This window comes from Chelmon rostratus, chromosome 12, assembly GCF_017976325.1.
Source record: "Chelmon rostratus isolate fCheRos1 chromosome 12, fCheRos1.pri, whole genome shotgun sequence".
Classification (NCBI taxonomy): Eukaryota; Metazoa; Chordata; class Actinopteri; order Chaetodontiformes; family Chaetodontidae; genus Chelmon; species Chelmon rostratus.
In genome coordinates, this window is record NC_055669.1 from 18,990,983 (window position 1) to 19,011,377 (window position 20,395).

Consider the following 20,395-nt stretch of genomic DNA (forward strand, 5'->3'; position numbering starts at 1 on the left):
ATACATTCAAAAGTTCATCTGAAGTTAATACAAGGCTTCAGCGATTAATCCGAGACAATAGTAATAAGAGGGAAACTGTCCTAAATTAAGACTGACTTTGGAAGGTTTTCACATGATTTGTCATATTAGCATCAGATGAATCAGACTTCAACAAAAACTGTTTTGTTTTTTTTCTGTTTTAAGACAGAATTCGTTTTGCTCTTAATGTAAAAGCACGTGTGCTGCATTTAGATGTCAAACTGGATTAAAGGAAATTATTGGAGCAAGTCACAAGGCCATGAAATCAAAAACCAAGACCTGAATTAACTTATTGTTTTAACGTGTCTTTAAAAACAATTTTTGGGTTTTCATCCACATGAAGTCAGTCCACAAAATGCTCAATGTCAAGTCAACCATCTTTTTATTCCATGACCCATTGTTGGGATTTGGAAGACAATTTACAGACAATTTACATGGAACCAAAAAGGTGACGGCGGCCATTGTGTGCAATGCTAAATGTTACGTTATGCCAGATTATTTACCAGTAAATGACAATCGTTCTGCTACATTCTCATAAATGCTTCCAAGCAGCTGTCTGAAACAGCCCTGCTCATATCGTGGACTGTCTCCAGTCAGAAAGTGCACAAAACAGCTGATAGTATTTACAACCACAATGCAGTTTCTTCCAATACCCCACAATTTATGATTTGATTATGATGCATACTGAGGAGCAGGGCCACAGCACAAATTGTAAGGTTATTTGATTCTTTCTGAAATAAAAATGTTGCGCTTTGCAGCTCATATCTAAACAGATGTAAACTTTGTAAATCTATAGCTTCCTCACACCGTATTATATTCATTAAATTAAAATCAAAGCTCGAGAGTTAAGACACGAGTGCTAAAGACAGCCTATGTTCATTTCACATAAAAATGCTAAAAAAGTACTTCTCAAAGAAGTCTTTGGCAAAGTCTTTTGCATCATCTTCGTTAAAATCATGATCTTCTACAATGTACAAATGGGCAAAGCTTTTGATATTTTTTGACCAACCTGTGCCACAGATACTTTCTTGATTTTAAGTTCAGCTAATTTGAAGGCAAAAAGCTGTTTTCAGAAAGAAAATTCCACGATGTTCCTCATATTGGACACACGGACGTCATGAAGTCAAGTCCAATGTCTTTTAACAGCTCCAGCAGTCTTTCCATGTGCACAAGTCTTTACGATAGACAAGACCTCATCCAAACTCAGTCTGTAGTTCAGGATTAAAGGAATATCACCTTCTCTTTGCCCTTTTCGAGAACATCTTTGGGAAAAGGAGGTGGCGCTGGTGGTGGAGCCTCTCTGCCGCCCTTGTTGTATGTGCTGAACGACTGAGACATCTTTACACCGCGGACAGATGCTGGTGGGTTGAAGGTACCTGATTGGAGAAGTTATGGTAAGTACCTGTAAAATGACAGTCATACCTGACAGTGTAAGATAATTCTCCCCTCCTACTTCTGTATTGCAATGTGCAACTGATTTTCATCCAAGAGTTATGGGAAACAAGCTTACGTACCAAAATTTCAGAATATTACTTTCCTGTTTCTTGGTTGGCAACCAATTTGTAAAACTTGCCCGTGCTCAGGAACCTCTTTACTTGTGTGCGGGAGGTTGCAGATTCTCCACAAGAGGGAGCTGTTCAGTCACTAACCAGCTCTGCAAATGCCAACCAATGTGGATTTATGTCTTCATGACAAAGTAAGAAGCCATTTCTCTTTGTCCGTACCTGACTGGAAGATTCTTTGAGGACTGGCGTCCCTTTTGGCTCTTAGACTGCCTCCTTCTTTCCCCGTCACTCGGATGGGCAGCACCTGGTTCACATCTATAGATGCTGGATGTAGACAGACAGGACTGAGGTTGACACACTAATCAAATCTTTAAGGTTGACTGAGCTTGCCTTTTGCTGGCTGTGGTGCTAATAACTGACCCACTGCAGACAAACTAAATGCTTCAAATCAAAATGTAATCAAATGAGATAGTTTTGGTCAATGTCTGCAAGTAATTCTTTGTCTAAAGTCAATTAACATCTGCTGTCTCTTGTATTGTACATGCATGATTTAGAGCTCCAGTTTTAAAACATTTGTTTTTACACAAAGGTTTAAAACATAACATCAGCATCATCTCTTTATGTTTTAGAACAAGGGTTAAGCCAGCAGGCCTGTATCCTGACCTGCACTGTGTGTCCTCTGGTGGGACCCCTTCGTCTTGAAGCCTTTCTCCTTTCCCTTGGACAGAGCAGCCAGCTTGGTGGGAATCTGCTGCTGCACGGCGGCGGGCTTGTGCACCTGGTTGGTGGTGCTGATCAGTTGGATGGGCAGCTCGGGCTTGGCCGGCTGGGGGCTGATGCTCTCCTTGCGTGGTGGAACCTTTGGAGGAACTTCCAAGGAGTTTTCCACAGCAGGGAGCTTTGGAGGCAAGGTCAGATTCCCACTTCCGTTCACTACGCTTCCCCTGAACGACTGATAACTGGAGAGACCCCAGTACTAGGGAGAGAGAGGAAATGCTTCACTCAAACACTGTAATTTCAGGGAGTTAAATCAACTGATCTCACCTCTGACTTCTCCCTCTCAGGTTTTGACTCTTCTGATCTTGTATTTTACTACAACATTCTAATTTCAGTCAGCCTGGAAACCATACAGACATGAATACACAATGTCAGTAATCATTCATTTCCTATTCCTACTCCTTACTTGTGCAGGATCATCGTAGTTGGACAGTCCTTGGTTTGGGATGCACTTCTTTATTTTCTCCTGCAGCAGCTCGAGACGCTCCTTCTCCTGAGTAAGACGCTCCTTCTCCTTGTCAACTGATTTGGTGGATTCCCTCAGCCTCTCCAGGCCCTGCTGGTAGCTTTCCTTCTGCTTCTCCAGCTCGGCCTTCTCCTCACCGAGCTTCTCCTCCCACTTCCGGCAGTCCTCCTCCCTCTGTTGCAGCTGAGCCTCCAGAGCCTCGATGTGCATCCTCTGACGCTCCCTCTCCTTCTCCCAGCGCTGCTGCTCCTCTCGATGCTGGGCCTGCAGCTTGTGCAAGTTAGCAAGTTCCTCCTTGTGCTTCTCCAAGTTGCGCTGCTTCTCCTGCTCGAGCAGCATGCCGCTGTAGTGACGAGCGGGCTGCTTGGTCTTTGACTGAAAAGTGCGCTGCAGCTCAATCTGGCTGTCCTGCTGGGCGACGATGGCCTGCGGGGGGAAGAATTTAATATAAACACATGACAGTGAAATCTACCATAGGCAAGCACACAGTTTATTGTTGTGGTACAAAACTGAAGTCATTCTTCTCTCAAATCACACATTTAGAATCACAAATTTAGCAAAAAGCAACGTTGGCAAGACGCTTGTGGAAATGAGATGGCATCTGAATAAAATATAGACTTCAGAGCAATTTACAATGTCTTACTTGTAAACTGTATAGCCTCTGTGCGAGCAGTATCACGCGGTCACACACCTACAGAGAAAAGGAATTGCAGCAACCGATATCAATATTTTTGCTTGAATTAACACAGAAGGAAAAAGAGGAACATAATTAACAAAACAGGTATCAAAAGGGTTACCTCTGCCTCAGGGAAATGACGGCTCTCTGGAATGTCTGTCTCGTCATCAGCCTTCAAACAAAGTGTCACAAACAATGTAAATGCTTCATATTTTGACCACCAGTGTGGAGGTAAGGTTTAGATCCTTTACATCTGTCTCACTCACACACTGTTCTCGGCTCCCAGAGGGGTACGTTTCCTGGAGCTGAGGGTCAGAAGTGGAGTGACTGCTGTAGACGAGGCTGCCCTCGCTGCCATCTGGCCTCGTGGCTGCTTCGCCATCTGAGAAAATGAAATCATACGCATCAAAAGTCGATTAACACCTTCACATATTCGATATGAGCAGAGCTGCATATATTTAGTGTACAGGTACAAACAGCGGGCTGGAGCCACAGTCACTACCTGGTCCTTTGGATCAGAATGTTTTTTTTAAAAGGAGTTGACAGTAGCATTGGGCTTGCTTTGAGGAAAAACGATTTAATTAATGTTTAAAACAAATACTTACATACATTTTAGTATATTGGCACATTTCATTTCATTGGTATATTTTATTGTTTACTGTTTATATACATTTTAGTATATTTCAGCTGCTGTCGGTTCATTTCACTGGTATATTTTATTCTGTTGGCACATTTCACTGGTATATTTTATTGTTTAGTATATTTTTATTGTCTTAGTATATTTTCATTTCTGGCATATTCTGAATTGCATTTGTGAATATTTTTATGCATGTCGGTTTATTTTATTCTAGTATCTTAATTTTATTTTAGAATCTTTCTTATTATCTTGTTTCTAACATGGGGGTTGCAATGCAAATTTCATTGACATGTCATGCTCAATGACAATAACGAAACATTCATTAAAAGAGGACCAAGTTAGCTTTAAGTCAGCTTACTTTTCACAGTGCTTGCAGCAGGGTTACTATCAGCCACTCCAAAGGTTTCAGCCCTCCAGAGCAGCTGCCCCTGCATCTTGCTCCCATCCTTAAAAGGGCTTGGGTCTCTTAACCTTGAGAAGAGCAGGTTCTGCAAGTTCTCCACTGCAGAGAAAAGAAAAATCCTTAATCTCCTCCCTAAAAGACACCATCAGTGTTCTCTAAGTCATGACTTGGCTGTATGGGAAAACACAACAGAGTATATTTACTTTAGTGCATATATCCAGAATTCAAACATGGACTCATGACAATGTTTTCATAACTAACTAATATAGAAATAACTGCAAATGCTGAATACTGCTTCATCATTCCACCCATGACAAACAAGACTAACTGACAAAACTGAGGCCGACTCTTCAAAACTGATCTTGATATCTCAGCTCTTACCCTCATCGATGGCTCCTATGAGCAGTGTCTCCCCCTGCTGGAGGTCAGTAGCGTCTCCTCGGAGCAGCAGCCCTTTGTGGGGGGTTTCCTGCTCCATCACTGTCTCATAGAGAGCAGCAAAGATCTGCTGTTTCTCGGTCAGATTTTGCATTATAAGGTCATCCCTCATCTTTAGAACATCTTAAGAGAAAAAGCATCAAATAACAATGTTTGTCGGATAATGCAGAGGTAAGTTGACTGAGCATGGCTGCCATCCAGTGATTCTTGCTTGATGTAGTGCACATAACCAAGGAAAATATTAATGGCAATATATTTCCATATTTTCAACATCAAAATCAAAAGAAAAACAAGACATCGTACAGACAATGAAATTTGCAGGCTCACTGCAAAACAACTGAACAACAAAACATTTCAACCTTCATGGACTTCATCAGGTGGAACAATTTTCTTTTCCTTTATGAAAATCTAACCAATTCCATATGAAAAATACCTCAGACCAAAAACCTCTACCCACTGCCATTCATATTGTACATAAATTACAATAGGTTGGGTGGCTGCAACCACACATATGCATTTCACCTCTGATGAAATGCATATGTGTGGGTAGACTATATGCATATGCAACTGGGGGGATGTAGAAAATGACTCAATTGAATTTCCTTCTGTACACTGATAATAAAGTAATCTTAACCTTAGAAGGTTGTTTCATTGCACCTGTAAGGCCTTTAAGTTTGGCTCCAATGAAACTGGCTAGCATTCGATTTTTGCAGAACAACAGGTGCTCTACTAGTAAGCTGTTGGCGAAGCACATCAGGATAGAACATTTATGCACCACATGGGCAATTCTTTTGTTGACTATCACCCCATTTACACCTGGTATAAAAATAGAATCTGGATAATAAACATCTGATCTTGCCTTTGTGTTTGCACCTGGTATTTTGTATACGTTTGTGTTTATTACGATCGAATCTCTCTCCTCCAGAGCAAAACCTGTGAGTGAGTAATCTGATGTGGTGGCAAATCAGCCCCATACTCCCCTTAAAAAAAAAAAAAAAAAAAAAAAAAAAAAATCCATTTGTCCCCTCTTGTAAATGTGGCAAATGTAATGCATTAAGTTATTCCTTTGTATAAAAAATATTGGGTCAGTTTGTTCCAGTGTGTTGCAGTGCAGGTGTGTCGGCTACTCTGTGACTTGATAAATTATATGCCTGGTTAACAGCAGATCAAGTGCATAGTCCACCTGTACTGCATTCGTTTTTCACCACTTCTGTTGAATAATAATAGATCTGACCCTCTGATTAGCTTTGTACACTGTTCTGTGGGACGTAATAAGTAATCGATCATCTTGGCTGTCTTACCTTGATACTGTTGCAGTTTAGCAGTCAGTTCGCGGTACAGCTCCTCTTCTGGATACCTGAATCACACAGACATCTTACTCAGTACTGTCAATGTCATATTTATGTACTACTATGTATGTATGTAAAATTATTAGTAATTTACTTATTTAAAAAACAGTTTTCCATCCATCTTAAAGGTCAGCGTCGCACAAAAGATACATCATAATATAACTGGTGTATTCTGGTGAGGATGTATTGCCCTAACACAGAAGTCAATAATGATGCTCTTATTTAAGTCATATCATCAATGCTATTAACAAAGGCTGTAGCACCTGTTCTAACATTTCCCATTAAAACAAATTTTTGTCTCTTCCTAGAAGTCCTCAGTTTACCGGTTCACAGCCTCCCGAATCAGTGCCGTCCATGTGATGCGTTCCTCTCTGGAGCCTGTGTGGATCTCGTACATCTCTGGCATGCTGGTGGTGCATGCACAGATAAGGAACATGGCTTTGTCCTCATGAGCCACTTCCCTAACTATCAGCCTTTGAAGGGGGATGACGGGTGGTTTGTTATCCTGCATGAGCCACGATAAAACAGCAGGTGTTATGATTCACATTGTTATCATGATCTGTCCTGGATTATTACATTATATCTTGATGGAATAATTTAAAATTCGGCATTAATTTTGCAGAACTCACCACAGCAGCAAACACAAGCTTCTGATCTTTCTCTTGTAAGAGGAGGAGCACGTCTGACAGCAGCACAGCGTGGATGTCTGCAGGAAGACAAATGCTGCTCAGCATCAAAACAAACAAAGTCCTTGATGTTTTTGACTCAAGACATTTCTACTGCACCTTGCGTTATGTGTGACTGTTAATATTTGACGTTTAACATCCGGGACACGCTGTCTACCTCAGTAGTGGGTGTACATTACGGAACCTCTTGCTCTTCATTTCGGGGCCCATGTCAGCATGTTAGAGAAGCCACAGCCTGTCTGTGTGAACAGCACTATTCTCGAGATTCAGCTGCGTTGCCTGCTTTTTAACATGTGATGTGTCCAGTTCACAGCAAAAATAGGCCGTGAAAATAATCTGTTGATATCTGTTGACATCATACCAGCAACACTACACCTGTGTGAACACCACATGCATGTGTACAGCAGTTCAGTGAGGCAGTTGTCACAGATAGAGGTTGGCAGTGTGTCCTGGACATAATGACATAGAAATATGCTGCTATACTAGTTCTCTTAATCTATTGGCTTTAATAAAACAAATTTGCCCCGAAGCTCCTATTAAACTAGAGTCATCACCTCATAGTCACCACATGTATAAAGCTGCTCTGAAGTGGCTCATTGTGGCCCATAAAAAAACAGCTTGTGCTTTTTTCCATGCCGATGTTAATATGCAGAGTTATTAACTGCATGTCTTTTTGCCGCCTTCTTAAGCTGTAATAAATACCACTGTAATAAAACTGTCACTTCATTATCATCTCTTAGGGTTTAATAAATCAGGAAAAAGCTGTGAATAAGCTATGTTATCAGGGAGTCTGACGCCAGATTCTCTGCAGTGTCGGGAAAAAGAAACAAAACAATACTGATCATCAGGCCATTAGTCTCACTTCATTTTTAACTTTCATTGATGACAACTGCTTACATTAAGAACATCCAGAGAAATGTTTTACATACACACATGTGAGCAATGGTCACTGACTAAGCCACAAAAAAGCAGCCACAGTGTCAATAAACTCATTACAAACCTTTTTGTCTACCAGAGGACTTCCAGGTGACGGCGCCTTCATGCAGCAGCGTCCTGTTTCCCTGGATCAGATCCTCCCTGCGGAACAGCTGACCCTCCTTCAGTCGGCTCTGAGATTTCGGCTCCAGACGCAGGCCGATCTCTCTCAGACGAGCAGCTTTCTCGTATTCACTGACATTATCGTTCACCTGAGAGATGGCGTCTTTGATCAGCGCCAAGCCCTGTACCAGAGATGCGTACTCATCTGTGTCAGCTGAAAGGAGCATAATATATATTAATCGACCTTGTCTTTACTTATATATTTAAAAACATTTCATATATGGGACCGTTCCAGCCCTTATTTGTGTTAACGAACAAGGTAGCCAATTGGATTTTAGTATTGCAGTTTGAGATGTGGGTAAGTGATGAGATTTTACCTTCAGTGTTCTGTATGAGTCGCTCCACCAGGGTGGGATATTTTGTGATGCGTTGAGTCACCAACAGAAAACACTCAGGGATTCCTAACCTTCGCACTATGGCCAGCTGACCTATTTTCTGTTATAAAAAGAAAGGTTTTGTTTTTCAAGACTTGCATCATTCCTGCCATTCTCTCTTTCTTTTTCTTAGTGTCATCACTGTTTGTAGAAATGTCATCACAGTCGTTTGTGAAAAGCCCCGTCTCTTAGATACCGTCACTGGTACTCCAGGCATGTACCTAATTCACTTCAGCTTCTAGTTTTTCTATTTCCAGTGCATTTTCTCTGTCACAAAATACAACCACAAGCCTCACTGTGTCAAGAAGAAAATCACATCCATGTACATAAACTGACCAATGGCTGTAGAGTGCTTACCCTAATGAGCAGCAGCAGTTTCTTGTTGTTCTGTAGCTGCTCTTTGTAGAAGCCGATGGCTTCATTTTGATGACTGCAGAAGACACTGTAACACTCCACCATTCCTTCTCCCAGTGCACCTGAAAACTAACATGAAAGGTACAAACATGATTTTACATAGTTGCATGTAAGTTACTGACAACATATGACTTAAATCATCAGGAAGCATTGCATCATATGACAGCCAAGTCACACAAACTGGACATGTCATACAGACACAAGAAACAGTATGGTAGTAAAAGAAATGCCAAATTGGAGAGCATATGCACTAAACTGCTTCAGTGACACACATCAAGATGCTGCCTGTGTGTGGGTTGCAGTTTTTGCAACCATTTTGCAACCATCGGATATTAATGGATGGCAAAAACTCTTTTCGCTTGGAGCGCTACAAGGAAATAATTGAGAACCGAAAGCTCTGGCGCATCTGTGCTTCTGTTATTCCTCAATCAGGAAAATGATTGACCATAAAAATGAAAATGCTCTCCAGGAATTCGATCCCAGGGAGCCAGCATCATTCCTGAGCTCATGGAGCAAACGCAGTTCCTTACAGCGTGTTTCAGACATACCAATCATTCCTATGGGCGTCTGTACACTCACTTGGCACATGCAGAGAGAATGACAATGGTGAAGAGAGGTGGCTGAACATACTAAAGAGCGAGGTGCAGCTAAGCAGGAACAACATGGGTGCAGTATAAACACAATTACTTACTCCTAAATAAAGCCAATAACAATGTCAGTGCTGCTGGGCATGACAACATGCACAAAGCACCTGGGATCAATGGTCGCAACTCATGTGCATCTTATTTTCAAACTGTAAAAAAGGTCATCAAAATATAAAAAGGTTGTGACTTAATCCCACTTTTGAAAGATGAATTACTGGTTAAGACAGCTAACAATGCTCCATGTCAGACTGTTTGTTGTAGAGGTCTGTGTAGAAATGTAAACATAGCATGCTTTTGAAAGCAACAGTTTTAGTTCAAATGTGCAATAGAAAAACATGGAAATACAGTGTATTCGGTACTAAAATAATCATTATTCTTAAGAACATTTGGATAATGTTGAACAGTCTGTTTACGGTACATTTGTGATCCTTTTCAACCTTTCTGGAACTTCAAAGGACAGCTTCCATATCCCATCAGCTGTTTTGAAGACATGCATGGAAAAGCCTCTACCTCACTGTGTTATGTTGACATACAAACTATACTGGCATTTTGACTTGAAGGTGAATAAATAGGGTCCAAAAGGGTCCAGGGTCCAAAAGGGTCCAGGGACCAAAATTAACACTCACCAAGTAGTGTAGTAGTGGCAGTGTAGTGCCAGGTTTACATCGCTGTGTTTTTTTATGTGACCCTAATTGTCCTCCTTATCGTGATGTCAGTGAATTAAATCAAAGTGGCTTTGCACGTTTTGTTTAACATCAACTCGGGACAACATATGACCCTCAATAATTGGCTATTTTTTAGTGGAACCTCGCTATTTCACACAACTCTGCTGTGAAGAATGCAGGAAGACACTGCAATAACACTGTGTGAACAGGGACTTTTAATTTGTCTTTTGTGACAGTGAAAACAATACACAGCCTCTCAGTAGCTATTATTACATGCTTATTTAGCCACATTACAGTTGATTAAAGTAACTTACCAGCACACACTTTTCTAGGCAAAGTGCTGGTACTCTCACAGACCAGGTGAGACTCACTTATCACAACAAACTCTTTAGTCTATGTCACATCCAATTTACCCACAAGGCCACCTTACTTAGGGGAAGCCTTGACTGGTAACACATAGGTGCAGTTAGGCTGTGGGTATGCTAACCTGACTTGTTAAAAGGAAAGGTAAAGTAAATATATCCAATTAGAAAAGTGTTTGTTTTGTTAGCAGTAGTGGAGGAACTACTCAGATCCTTTACTTAAGTGCAAGTAACGATACAACACTGTAGAAAACCTCTTTTACAAGTTAAAGTCCTACATTAAAAATGCTATTTATGTAAAACTTAATACATATTATCAGGTAAATGTACTTAAAGTATTAAAAGTGAAAGCAATCAATGCAGAAGAAGAGTAATTAAAATGAAAAGTGACAAATCCTCACATTTGTGGAGTTGCAGTTTGCGGCTGGTTAAACAACATTTTGGCCAGTAATTTTTTTCAGTTTACAGGCCATTGCCAGATAGACCCGAATGTTAAAATTTTGGACCCTGCTCCTCCCTGCTGGAACCCATTGATTTAAAAAGATCACTTAGATTGACAATGATTTACACAAGAATCTAGCCTGCTATGGCTTTAAATTAATCTGTCCTACCTGAGAGATGAGAATATCCCCCAGTTGTGTGATCTGGTAGTTGTTTGGGCTTCCTTCCTCCTGGCTTTCAGTTTGGCGCACTTTGAGGCAGTTAAGGAAGTGCTGGTGGAGGTTGAGCAGGGATTCCACACCAAAGAAGAGCCGTTCCAGTCTGGACTCCTCTATCAGCAAAGACTGCCCCAACTCGTGCATGTAGACATGGAGAAGGATTTTTAAGGTGCGTACATGGTGCATCTCCGTCTGGATCAACTCTAGGAAATTGATAGAAGAGGGATCTCTCGATTAAAATTTCAGAAAGAGGTCCAGGTTGCGTGTTTGAAACAATGACAGTAACATCTGTATACTTGCTCAACAGCTATCAGAGGCGATCTCTTGAGCAAGGCATTTAGCTCTAAATTGGGTCAGTGAAGCTGCTTCACTGACAACACAAAAAGAACTGCTGCTGTACGTGTGAAGGCAAACAAAGTCATGCAAGTAACAAAAGCAGTCCACCAGGTCAAAGCTGTAAAAATGTATTTTAGCGTTACAGTCATCATTATCATAGTAGACGTGTTTACCATCAAATGATGACTGAATTAAAGAAAACATCAGTCATCACCATCATCATAATTACAGACACTCATTGCTGCCTCAACACTGCAATTACCATGTTCTCTGCCATTAGTGATCAAAGACTTGTCTTCTAAACAGGTGATTGGCATGGGAAACTTCTGTCTGAATATACACACATACTTTAAAAGATTATATATGACCGCTGAAAATACAATTATGTTTTTGGAATTTGGATGGTTCATTTTTAAAGATTATCCATTTACAGACCTAGTTGGTCAAGCTTACCATAAATGATGTCCTGTTTTTTAACAGCCTCTTTGTTCAGGGCCTTCAGGTAGTTCTGGTCCACAGCCATGCTCCATGACTCCGCCTCCAGGTTCTGGGCGTTGGACTCGAGCTCGCCTCGCAGTACAGCATAATGATAATCTGGATGACACACAGAAAGTCATACTGGGACTTGTATCACACAAACAAGGCTTGTGCTTTGTGGTCAGATGGATGCATCTCAGTGATTCATTACTGGTCATGTACAGGTTATTTTTAATCATCTTCAAATGTCTTACTTTTGTGGCAAAAATGCTTTACACGGCGCTAATAGAATAATGTTAATAGAGGGAGTCAACAATAAGAAAATCTATTTAAAGAAAAACTGACTATTCTAGCTGCTTATAAAGGTGGATATATAAAAATGTTATACAATGTTAAACAATAATGCCACTGCTTCATTCCACATTATGCACGAACAAACCTTCTGTCCATCCATTATTGCTAAAAAATGATGAAATAAACAGCATGATTTCTATCCTTCTGTTGCTGAATTTTCTACATCTTAAATATCTTCAATGACAATATTTACTATTTAATCATTTATCAAATCTTTGTCAGTTGTATTCTGAATTCCCTGTCCAAAATGGCATTTGTCAAATTCCTATCACCAGGTCAAACTCATTCATTCAGCAGGCCGATTACAAAAGGTCTTATTGACAGGTGCATAGGATCAAAGTCAATGACGTTTGTACAATGTCACATATTTCATAGCAGCGGTTTAAACTTCACAAAAATAGTAAAGACTCAGCCATTCAAATTACATAAAAGTTGCATAAGCTCTGTTCCACATTTAAGTTACACCATGCTGTTGTGACAAAGGTAGAGGGAGCTTTCAGCAGCTTCTTATCCAGCTCATAGTGACCAGCTGACCTTCTATGTTGATGGCCTCAGGCAAAGAGGAAGCGAGTGACACGGCGTCCTCAGAGGAGAGCTTCAAACGCAGGCCTTCGATCTCATCCATTTGCACCGGACCGGATCTAGTTGGTATGTGAGGAGATAAATTTCAACAGGTAAGAGTGATGTCAGTGCACAAACATGAAAAACAAAGAGAAAACACATACACTGGTGCTTGTAAGCCTCCAGTGCTGTTGTTTGGACGGCTGACTTTACCTATCCTGTGCCAAGCGCTACACCTTTCAAAAGGAGAAATGTTGGCAGGAACAACAAAACAGACATGACATGACTCTGAATCAGGTTTTGCACCACACATCTCTATCAGGCTGACAATTAACATGTGTCAAACTCTTGACTGGAAAACAGTCTCTCACATATGAGGAAAGTTTATTTAGTACTGCCTGTTGCACTGTGAATGTAAGACACAAAGGTACAGGATGGAAATGAATACTTAAATAAATGTGCACCAACCTGGGACTTGTGTCGCTGTAAGAGGAGGAACCAGATTGAGCACTGTGTGTTTTAGGGGTGACAGTCATGCCTGGACTGAGGAAGCAGGCAGGGAGGCCATAGGAGGCCGGAGGAGAAGCTCTCTGCCCAGAGCTGAGAGAGAGAGCAACAAACAGAGAAATGTTGTGTGAGAGAGGTTTGGAGAAGACAAGTGCTGAGGAATGTTTAAAAATGTGGACACCATGACTGTAAATGTGCAGCAAAGTTGTTCTGGGGGAAAAACACATTGAGGAAGAAGTGCCCACTTTTACAACTGTGTCAGGTTTACATCATGAAAACAAAATAAATCCCTCTCAGAGCATGCGACCGTTTTTAAGTACATTACATTACAACTTCTGAGACTAATATATATCACAAAATGGCAAAGGTAAAATCACACATCCAATTTTCAAATGAATGCTTTAAAAAATCAGCTGTCACTCTAATGCAAGGATATTGTAATGCATATTTACAATAACTTCATTTCCCTTTAATGTACAATTGTCTTTTGTATGAAACACAATATGATCACATCACCACAATACAAAACCACCCAGGGCCATGTTAAAAGCAATGACGATTTCGATGATGAAGAGTTTACTATTCAACAGGAAATGCAAATAACACATTGTTTTGTTTCTGAGAGCACTTTCCTGACTCACAAACAACAGGCTCTTGCAAAACTAATCTAGCCGTGCAGAGAGAAACTGGTTTGACAAACTATGACAGCAAAGCTCAAGTCAGACCTGCTCGCAGGGAAAGATTTTTAAAAAATGGTGGCAGAGAACACAGCTGCATTACAGTAACAGCAGCTGCAAATGACATGATGTTTTTACACTGACACAGATACTGCACATGCACAAATACTTTCGTTGTTACTCTGTGACACACATCTCTGCAGACTGACGCAGTGAAAATGTTGATAGATGCCATAATAATCCTGTGACTGACACATCCTTTCAAATGCAGCTTTTAAGTTTGAAGTGTCCTGCATTTCTGTTCTTAAATGATTTAAAAGCCAATCTTCTTTCTGTCTGTGTCCAAGAATGACTCACCTTGTTCATATATACTTCTGTTTATTGTGTTCTGTGTTGTGTCTTCCACAGTTTCCTTGTTATGACACTGGAAAAAAAACATACAAGGGGAAAATCTGGTTAAACCTGTGAATAAACAAAAAGAGGAAAATGCAGATAAAAGCTCTTTGGTCACGTATTGATTGAATATGGTCCAAACCCTGACAGAAAGCAGAGTCTGTCCCAGTTTTAGAGCAGTGGCCCTCAGTGACCACACAGACTGGGTCTATGAGTGTCTTTACATGGACAAGAGTGTTCAGGTTATGAGGCTGAATGCAGTTTTGGTCATATTTGGGATATGGCGATTGTGCGCGTAAACACAAAACATGAGATACTTCAAAAACCTGATTAAAACTGGAATACTTGCTCATGTAAATGCACGCCATGAGTATCTGTACTGTATGTGTGCACATGCTAATGGGCCCTTGAGGGACAATGAGTCTGATCCACCGTTGTGTGCAAAGGCCTCCACCTGATTCAAAGGCAGCACTAGCAACGCTTGTGGCAAATCAAACAGAAGGAAAATAGCTCTCTCGTGGAGGTGGTAACATAAACCATGCTTAACAAATAAACTTGAACAAGGCATAAAATAAATGTTGAAAAAAGAAGGAAAAAAAGGCATAAACATGAGAAGCAGCGACAACTACGAACTGCACTGCATCAGAGCAAATACATTTAAATAGAGGTTTAAAGGAAATGGAACAGTTGTTCAACCACACCTAAAACATACACATTACTGTTTGACTAAAGGAGTTGTGACACAAAGTCACACAGGAGCTCTCCCGCTAACCTCTGTGACACCTGTCTGACACACACTGCAGAACACAAGCACTATAACCTGTCTGCAGCACGCTACTTAGATAGGCTGAAAACATCTCACAGCCATGAGGACTTTATCTCCCACTGAAATTAAAGTCTCCCAAACTGCTAGAGGTGGACATCATTCTAAAAATACATCCCATTGATTTGAAGTTATTCTCTAAATACAGGTGATATGGAAGCTGAAAAAAACAGTACGTCCTAGTAACAGAAAAAATAATGTGGTCAGGAGGACGCATTTTTTATTAATGTCATTTAGCAGATGTAGATTGATTTCAACGATTTTGTTAGTTACTGTACTGCCGTCTTAAATACTACAAAAGGCTATTAAAATATTTAGCTGAAGTATCCACAACTGTTCCCCTACCATCTGGCCTTAAATCTAGTGCCACTACTTGTAAAAGAATTAGTCCATTAATTGTTTAGTCAATTAACAGAATTGTGATAATTGATTAATTGTTCAAGCAATTTATCTACAGCCATGCTAGAAGACTTAAGGACAGTAGTGACTTGAGCTTGATGTGTACGACAACATGCCAACATGCCAACATGCTCACAATGACAATGACATACCTAATCATAATTAGCACTCAAAGCAAAGTACAGCTGAGGCTGATGGGAATGTCATTAGCCCTACAGGTATTTGGTCATAAACCCAGGTAATGACACTAGGTGAAAAGTTAAGGGATCACCACAGTTACAAAAAAAATCGTGCCACTAGAGGAAAAGCCACCAAAGTCATTAGGATTTGTCCTCTGGGGACCACAGAAGTTAATGGCAGTCCATCTAATAGTTGTTAAGATATTTCAGTGTGAACTAAAGCACTGGAACAATCAACAGGTAGACCAGCCAAAAGATAGACAGACAGTGCCATCCACACACCAGACATTTGCGGATTCCTCCTTCACTAGCGTGAGGAAGTATGTCAATTTTGCATTTACAGAATCAGTTATTTGTAAAGAAAAAAATCCTAGCCCAGTCACAAATCTCATTACTGCTTAGATTGTTCTGCTCTACCTGCTATTCATCCATTTTTTTGTTGTGTCCTGAATAATATTGTACAAATTGTAATAATTTGTATTACAATACTTTGCCAAAAAAAATCACATGATATTTTATTACTTTTTTCTATGGTAAAATAGTAGAAACTCCATGCTTTGGACTGAACCAACCATATATAAGTACCCCTTATGTACATGATTGTTAAGGTCAAGCACTTTTTCCCAGGCACTTGTATCATATTACTTTCTTTAAAGACCTGTTTCTAAGCCTCATGGTATGTCATTAGCTATACTGTGGTTGTATGGTTCAGCCCCTTGTTGTGAGTGGCAGCCACACCTCAAACGATTCGCCCACGCTGGGCGGGAACAGAGGAGCATGAAATACAAGAGACAAAACAAGACCAGCAAGTCTGCCAAGTATCCTGCAGAGGAAGGAAAGACTGGGGAAAAACAGCTAAACGCTGTGTTTGTGGAAAGCAGTGTCTCTTAGACAGACACTAGGTCCTGATCACCTCAACACCACAACAAGACTATTAAAACAAGTGAGAGGTGCTGATGTTCTGTCACAAGACCAGTGAAACCAGGCCATTGGCGGTTAACAGCTGTGAAACTATACCCATTAGCCTGGGGAGGACATAAAAGCTGACTGATACAAAGAAACCAGTGATCCGTGTTGCTCGTGTTCCTAATAAACCTTGGAGGCTGTATTTGTTTCGCATTATCACACAGGTATAATTTGTCAAAAACAGGAACACCAGACGACTGAAACTGCTCCTTCCTCACAGCAACAGGTTTTGCTTTGCACTTTCCATGTTACCTTCACATCATCCAGCCTTGACAGTTTACTCATTAACCTCCAGATACTGGCTGTGCACACCTTTAGTGTAGTGTGCTGTTAACACATGCCAATGTGTTTCTGTCAGTACATATAGATGAATCCATGACCTGAGTCTGAAGAAAAAGTGACGTGTGTGCATGCAATGCAGTTTGAGCCTTGGGTAACCTACAGCACTTCCTAACTATGAATATATGAGACTGGCAAGAAGCTGTATTCTCTTTAACGACTGGGCCTTTATCCCGCATTTAGGACCCTGGTCACCCACTCAGTTAAAGGCTAAATTTGTTTTGTTTGTTATTGAATGTTTCTGACTGTGTCAGGCATCGATTGCTTTAATTAATTCCTGTACAGTATGAACATTATTTAGGAGACTGAATTAAAGGGTCATCCTGAGCCTGCATTATTTTTTCTTTGTCTTGCATCGTCATTGAATGATAATGCCATTTAAGCACAGATTCATTTGACCAGTCTGCACTGCAATACCTCCTAATATAGTTTTGCCACAAGAACATACAGACAGGATGTTTGCTGTGATGTCAAGAAACTTGTTGAGTCTGCTGTCATGTTGTCTGAAAAAAAAAAGTAAACTGATGGCTGCATGGAACAGCAAATAAACAGTTTTTAAAGTACAACAGAATGGTTTGCAAAATGGTTAGTTGTGCTTTACAGTATATGTTGACTAAAGGTAAAATGGGCTGTTAAAAATGCAAAAACCCCAGGTATGGTATCAGTTACCCAAAAGAACTTCAATATACAATATGATATGCATGTCAATGTATTAGATTACATTTTAGAACAGAGGTTTTCATGTTTAAGAGGTCAGGATCCAAGGTTGAATCCTGTGGTTAGCAGGGGGATTAATTTTAATGTGCTGTACTGTAAACATTCAGTTATCACAGCGCTGTATTTGGTCAAACCTTGTACTTTACGGTTGGTTTTCAAATCCAAATGAAAGGATTTTATGAAATATGAGGGTTCATGCCATAATCTCTCATTTGGCCAAGTTTTGCAAGCCGTTAATTAAAAGACAGAAAGTGGGTCTACCGACATTATCGTTGTGTTGTCGAGCAGAAGGGGAATGTGAGGAATGCCAAGGTGCTAGTTGAGAGAAACTGACCTGGATTCATAGAGTCGCTTTACCCACTGAAAAAGCGGCGGATTTAATCAACAGAAACAGGTGTATCAGGGTTTCAGCTAGTTAAAACAAGCAGGTGAAATGTCAAAGAGTCGAGACAGGAGTGGCAGCAGAATAACTGACTTAACATGCAACTTATCCCAATGTTGGTGCTTCTGGTTAGCATTTGGAGATGTACGCTCATTGATACGCTAACTTACTTAAGCTAATAGCGACCACACTGGCAGCGACAGTAACGTCAAATTGCAGGACACTGGCATTATATATATTGCCTCAACTATTCAAAGTCAAAACTGACATGTAAAAGACGAAATTCGTGTTTCCCGGGTCATATCGAGTTAAAAAATAAGCAAGAGGTCACCGCTGTGGAAGCAACTGCTGTTTTCATGATCGTGACGTATGTTTTATAAAGTTAGTTCGCGTTAACTGCTAGCTAGTTTCGCTCGCTAACGTTAACCCAGTAACGTTACGTACAATATGCTCCAATTATTAACGTCAACAAATGGACGTTTAGCAACTTGTTTGGCGCGGACGCCCAGTTTATCCACTAACAAGAACAATTAAACAGCCCAACAAGTTTCATCTTACCTGGTGTTGAAATAAAGCAGGGGTGCGCACCTACAGCAACAGACACCTGCTAATTTCCAGGCTGAAGCGAGAGAGGGAAGATAATCTCTCTCAACAACTTCCACTAAAAATAAGAGGCAGTGAGTATGCCTCAGGAGGAACAAGTGCACGAATAAGATATAAATAAGCAGAAATGGAGGGGTTGTTTAAAGAGAAATCCCAGCCTCCTCTGAGTGAGCCCTCCTTCCCCTTCTAAGCATTGTGGGAAGCTGGTTCACATTCCGCGAGCTCGTTCAGCAGATTGACGGCTGCCGCTCCGCTTCACGTTCATGCTAACATGAGGCGTTCACGTCTCCACCCGCGTGGCCCTGCCTGTTCTCCTGTATGCTCACACTATTTGACATTGATGTAAATGATCAGATTGATCTTGGAGGCGACTTTCCCTCTAAGAGAGCCACCGATCCAGCAAGGTGGAAAACCAGTTCAGGTGCTTTTTATTTTGGCAAAAATTAGCAGCCTTATCTTTCTGTAGGCAATTCCAGGAAATGCAGGTAGCTCAGGTAAGTGGTCACTGTCACCCAGAATTTTTTGGCCAAACTGACTTATCTTATGGTTGTGTTTTTGGTATAGCTACTCTTACCAGATATAGTCCTGTGTGAAAATAATTAATCACTGTAATGCAATAATGACGTTTACCTTTTTCATTTTGATTGCTCTGTTTCAGGGTGTATTTTGATAACCAGACTGAGACGGGAAGCATCTTCAGCAGGTTTGCCAACAACATTGAAAGCAAAGGTGGTCAGTCAACAGGAAGAGAAAGTCACTATACTAACTAAACACTACCTTCCACCTCATTTAAGCCAATGTGCACGAGAAGTCCCTAACGTGCTCAGAAAATGGAAATGCATCCTTAATTCTACAACAACTGGGTGACTCTATCTGCTGGAGAAGTCTTGTATCATCAGAGTTTGTATCATCCTAGTTGCCCAGACATTAAACCCGTCCATACCCATTCCAAAAAGAACACCTCCTTACGGGACTCTAATGTGCAGTAAAAGACGGTGGAACAAAAAGCAGTCTTCTTTCACAAAAGTGCATTTTTAAGTTTACCCAAAGATTATTTGACGCTGCAGAAGTCTGAGTTAAAAAAAACCTGTCCCCATCACTTACAGTCACGTTAGTAAGGGGCAGGAGGAATAATTACAGCTGTAGATAAAGCTTTTAGTGTACACATGATCATGATTACTATATTAAAATGTGAACCTACCATTTAATACCATTTGCAAGCCCCTGCAGCTTTATGGAAGAGGGTCACAGTTATGTACGAGTTAGAATACATTATGACCTTGACTTCACTGCCTTTACACTGACAGTGTTATCTTCAAAGCTAATTTTCTGTTTCACACCAGGCTTTGTCACTAAAATGTATGCATTTTTAATATTGTGCAGACATAAGTGCACAATATTATTAATAAGTGTCAAAAATGTAAAGCTTGGCTTTGTAGGTCTCACACAGATGGTAGTTTCTATGCCATTATTGTCCAGCAGGTGGCATCATTGCACTAGAAAACACTTCA

The 20,395-nt window shown here is 40.6% G+C and overlaps 1 protein-coding gene across 1 annotated transcript; it reads right to left on the minus strand.

The window, feature by feature from the left end:
- Positions 1–383: 383 nt before the first annotated feature.
- Positions 384–19,112, minus strand: arhgef18a (rho/rac guanine nucleotide exchange factor (GEF) 18a). Its single transcript, XM_041949961.1, has 21 exons — positions 18,840–19,112; positions 14,441–14,507; positions 13,368–13,499; positions 12,873–12,979; positions 11,961–12,101; positions 11,124–11,374; positions 8,785–8,910; positions 8,371–8,488; positions 7,956–8,207; positions 6,899–6,975; positions 6,593–6,774; positions 6,222–6,277; positions 4,864–5,043; positions 4,438–4,581; positions 3,709–3,824; positions 3,564–3,614; positions 3,410–3,457; positions 2,707–3,192; positions 2,187–2,499; positions 1,743–1,847; positions 384–1,394 (listed from the first exon to the last, which is right to left on the minus strand). Exons 3-21 carry the CDS (start codon positions 13,433–13,435, stop codon positions 1,240–1,242), a joined length of 2,976 nt encoding a protein of 991 aa, XP_041805895.1. The 5' UTR covers positions 13,436–13,499; positions 14,441–14,507; positions 18,840–19,112; the 3' UTR covers positions 384–1,239.
- Positions 19,113–20,395: the final 1,283 nt, after the last annotated feature.